Source organism: Molothrus aeneus, chromosome 9, assembly GCF_037042795.1.
Source record: "Molothrus aeneus isolate 106 chromosome 9, BPBGC_Maene_1.0, whole genome shotgun sequence".
NCBI classification, from domain to species: domain Eukaryota; kingdom Metazoa; phylum Chordata; class Aves; order Passeriformes; family Icteridae; genus Molothrus; species Molothrus aeneus.
In genome coordinates this window covers 29,978,288-29,982,531 of record NC_089654.1, presented here as the reverse complement: position 1 = coordinate 29,982,531, position 4,244 = coordinate 29,978,288, and the positions used below count along the sequence as shown (strand labels likewise).

The window sequence follows — 4,244 nt, the reverse complement described above, 5'->3', positions numbered from 1 at the left end:
CTCAGGAGGGAACATCCCATGGCAAAGCCATGCACTGACAGTGCCAGGTGTCACCAGCTGCACCAGGACAGGGGGGGCAGAGCAGCCCCCATGGAGAGCCCCCATGTGCTGAAGCTGAGGAGGGGGCTCGAGGTGCTGCCTTTACCTCAAACCCCAGTGCCCAGCCCTGCTGTGTGCAGAGCCCATGGGCACCCCCAGCACCCCAGCCCTGCTGTGTGCAGAGCCCATGGGCACCCCCACACCATGCTGTGCTCACACTGCCACGTCTGGGACACCCCCAGGGCACTGCTGCTCCTGGCACCTTCCTTGCAAGGCACTTGGGATGAGTTAAATAAAGAGGGTGGGGAGCATTTCCTGGGCTGGGAATGGTCCATAGCTTAACAGAGAGGCTGAACACAGCCCTGTCCCAGCCCAGCTGGCAGGAGGGACAGGAGTGCCAGTGCTGGGCAGTGCCAGCCATGGCTCAGGGGGAGCAGCTGGTCACACTGCTCATCCCACACCACTGTGGTGTCATGGCACAACACAGACACCTCCTAACACCCCCAGCTGTCCCCAGCAGTCTGTGCCACCACGGGGAGCAGGTCCCACCATCTTCTCAGGCAGCAGGTAGTGAGTTCCAGCAGGGTCTGCAGCATGCCACATTCTGAGTTTGCTGGGTTTTTGTCAGGAGAACACGTGCAATTCTGTTCAGGCTGATGCAGGACAGCCCTGGTGTTTTCAAACCTTTCCCATTGCTTGGATCCCCTCGTGCTGAAGCCCAAACATGGTTTCTGGTGGGTTTGGTGGTGCGCAGGCAGCTCCCAGCCCTCACACATCCACGTGGGGCTGTGTGTGTGTGTGTGAAGGGGCTGCCAGCCATGCTCCACTTCAAAGCTTAAATAAACCAAAGAAAGTCTTGGATTCCTCAAAGTTGACCAGGGCGATTTTGGAGACGTTGACGTGCAGGCTGTCCATCCTCCTGAGCCTGAAGAGAGCCCCCAGGTAGCTGCTGCGGGCCCACATCCTCTGGCCCGAGCAGAAGTTGGTGGCTCTGTCCTCCATGAGCACCAGGCTGCCCGGGGAGGCCGGGTTCCTCTTGTACACCACATGGGCCAGGAGCTGGGTGTCACAGGCCGTGCCCCGGAACAGCACCTGCGAGTACACAAAGTACAGCCCCGGCTCGCTGACCCGCAGCCCCCGCTCCTCGTACTGGATGCCGCTGGTGTAGGCATGGCCAGAGCTGGGCTCCCACTCCAGAGGCAGCCCCTGCTGGGCTGGGTTGCCTGGAAGGGAAACAAGGCCAAGGAAAAGATTGGGAAGTGGATTTGGTTGGGTGGGTTTGGCTCAGGTCACGCCCCACAGCACAAGGCAGGGCTCTGCTGTTGCAGTGGGATGCCATAGCCTGTCTCAGATATCCCTGTTCCCTCCCCAGGTGTGCCAATCACCTCTCCCTTCCTCTCCCTTGCCCCTGCTGAGTGCTGTCCGTCAATCTTGGCATTCCAGAAGGGCCTCGAGTGATTGGCAAAGTTCAAAAGACGCCTTAGACCCCTTGAGGGGCATTGGGCCATCCAGGTGTCATTTGTCCCCTGAGACTCCCTCTCCTGTACCTGGCTGGTGGCTCCCTGCCCCTCCCCTGCCCCTCTCCCCGGGGTTCAAAGACACAGCAACCACGCTGTGGTTCTGTTGGAGCTGGTGCTGCATTCAGAGCCCTGTGTGCCAGGAATAAAGCTCTGGATCCAAACCCTCCAGCAGAACCGACTCCTTTCCTTCACCTCGCCTTGAAGCTTCTCCACCACAGCTAAACCTGAGCTCCTGCATGCCTGTCCCCAGTGCCAGCTGCAGCATCCAGCCAGCCAAAGGTGTCTCTGAGGTGAGACCACCTCAGCTGCTGCCCTTGGTCAAGCAGCAAGGGCCGGACGAGCCCAGGCACGTTCCATCTGGCAATATTGGGATTTAATTCCAATATTCTCCAAGCTTTGCCTGCAGTGTGGAAAGTCCTCCTGGGCCTCACCCCTCACCAACACCAGCCCCAGTGCCACTCCTGCCCTGCACAGCCCAAAAACCGAGCCAAAGCCAGGCCTCACTGAGAGGCACAAGTGAGGGGGAGGGTTTTGTCTGTGGAGCAAATTTCCACTGTCAGAGCAGATGTGTCACCTGCGTGGGGTGGGCTCCTCATAACTCCAGCCATGGCATCCCCTGACCCCATCCCAGCTGCCATGGCACCCTCTGTCCCCCTCTCAGGTGCCATGATACCCTCTGGTCCCACCCCAGGTGCCGTCTGGCCCCACCCCAGCTGCCTTGGCACCCTCTGATCCCATCCCAGGTGCCATGGCACCCTATGATCCTGTTCCAGCTGGCTTGCCACCCTCTGATCCTGTTCCAGCTGCCTTGGCCCCCTCTGTCCCCATCCCAGCTGCCATGGCAACCTCTGATCCCATCCCAGCTGCCATGGCACCCTCTGATCCTGTCCCTTGGCATCCCCTGATTGTGTTCCAGCTGCCATGGCACCCTCTGTTCCCATCCCAGGTGCCAGCCCGGCCCCCCAGCACGTACCTGTGACATGGGCTGCCCTCCTGGCCTCCTTCCTGTGCCCTGCACAAAGAGAGGGAACATTGGCCACGAGCTCCATGGAGGAGCAGGGGACACCCGAGACCCTGCAGACCACCCATGGCACTGGGCAGGCAGGAGCTGGGGCTGTGCTCAGGAGGGGAGAGCAGAGCTGGGGAAGCTCTGCCTGCCCTGCAGGGCTGAGCTCCCTCTGGAGAGATGGGCCCGTTCCAGTGACTCGGTGTTTGGAGCCCATCCACTCCATCCCTTCATTTTCCCCAATATCTACTTCATCTTCTCTAATTTCAGAATCATCCTTTTCTTTTCTTTTCTTTTCTTTTCTTTTCTTTTCTTTTCTTTTCTTTTCTTTTCTTTTCTTTTCTTTTCTTTTCTTTTCTTTTCTTTTCTTTTCTTTTCTTTTCTTTTTTTCCCTATTAAATTTTCCTCTCTGCTCCCCCTCCTCCTTTACACTATTCCCCTGTTTCTATTCCTTTATCCAGCCCCCTCCAGAAATTCAGGTTTATTATTTATGTTCAGCCTCTGCTAAAGAAGCTGTGATCAGAGCACTGAGCATCCAGTTCAAATGAGCTCCCCTTCCCCTAAAGGGAAAATTTATTGGTATAGGAGTTGATGAGAACCAGGACTTCCCTTTCCCAATAATTTTGCTATTTCAATTTTTTTTTTTAATTCAGTATCAGAACTAATTTGAAAACAAGTTTTCTAATTAATAAAATTCTCAAGAGGGAACAAATTAAAACTTTTCAGAGCTAGAAAAAACGTCAAGAGGAGTGAAAATTTCTTTCTGACTTGGCCAATTTTGAAAAGGATATCCTCACTTATTAACATGGAATGCAAAAGAAAAGCAACTGTTTGGAAGTTCAAACCACGGTTTTTAAATTGTTCCACCTAAATTGAAACTTTTTTTTTTTAATGAAATCAAAACCATCTAAATGAAATCTAGGAAAATTGGCAGGTTCTTGTGGAAAGTTTCAATTTCGCTGTGTTCCGCCTGCAGGCACGGACTCACCTGTGAGTTTCTGAGCGGCGGGAGGGATGTGCTCAGCGCTGGCAGCCTGGCAGGAGAGAAGAGGAACATTGGCTTAGAGCGTGAGCAACCTTTGGCAGTGCTTAAATCTGGGGATTAACTCCATGGGGGGCTGCAAAGTGCTGAGAAATACACAGGGAGAGAGCAGGCAGGAGCACAGATATCCTGATAGAGCAGTCCCTGAGGGAACAAGCACCCTGTTCCTCTGTGCCAGCAGCCACCGAAATGGTGCCCCTGGGGAGCATCTCAGCCCATTCCAAGGGTTCCTTTCCCCCTTTCCCCAGGGACCTGCACCCAGCCAGGCAAACCTCACCTCTCTGAGTTCATCCACTTCCTTCTCCAGGTGAAAAATCTTAAATATGCTCAGCCCCACTCCGGTGAAGGCCACCAGGATCAGCAGGAACATCACGAGGAAGCCGGCGCTGCCCCTTTCCCCGCGCTCCCTTCCTTTGTTCCGGGGTTTTCTGCTCCGGTCCGGGACGGGCGGTGGGAAGGGAGCCGTGGGGACAGCGGGGGCGCAGGGAGCGCCTGTCTCGGCACAGCCATCCACCCAGAAGATGTGCGGGCAGTAATTCAGGTTCTGCTGCACGGGGGGCAGCGGCACGGGCCGGACCTGCCCGCCGGGCTCGTCCCCGCGGCAGCCGAACCCCGCTCTGCCCTGCGGCGGCTGCAT

The 4,244-nt window shown here is 56.1% G+C and overlaps 1 protein-coding gene across 1 annotated transcript; it reads right to left on the bottom strand.

Annotated features, from left to right (window-relative positions):
* Window positions 1-350: 350 nt before the first annotated feature.
* FASLG (Fas ligand) lies at window positions 351-4,244 on the bottom strand. Its single transcript, XM_066555204.1, has 4 exons — window positions 3,885-4,244; window positions 3,554-3,599; window positions 2,533-2,571; window positions 351-1,262 (listed from the first exon to the last, which is right to left on the bottom strand). The coding sequence occupies exons 1-4, from the start codon at window positions 4,242-4,244 to the stop codon at window positions 868-870; spliced, it is 840 nt and encodes a 279-aa protein (XP_066411301.1). The 3' UTR covers window positions 351-867.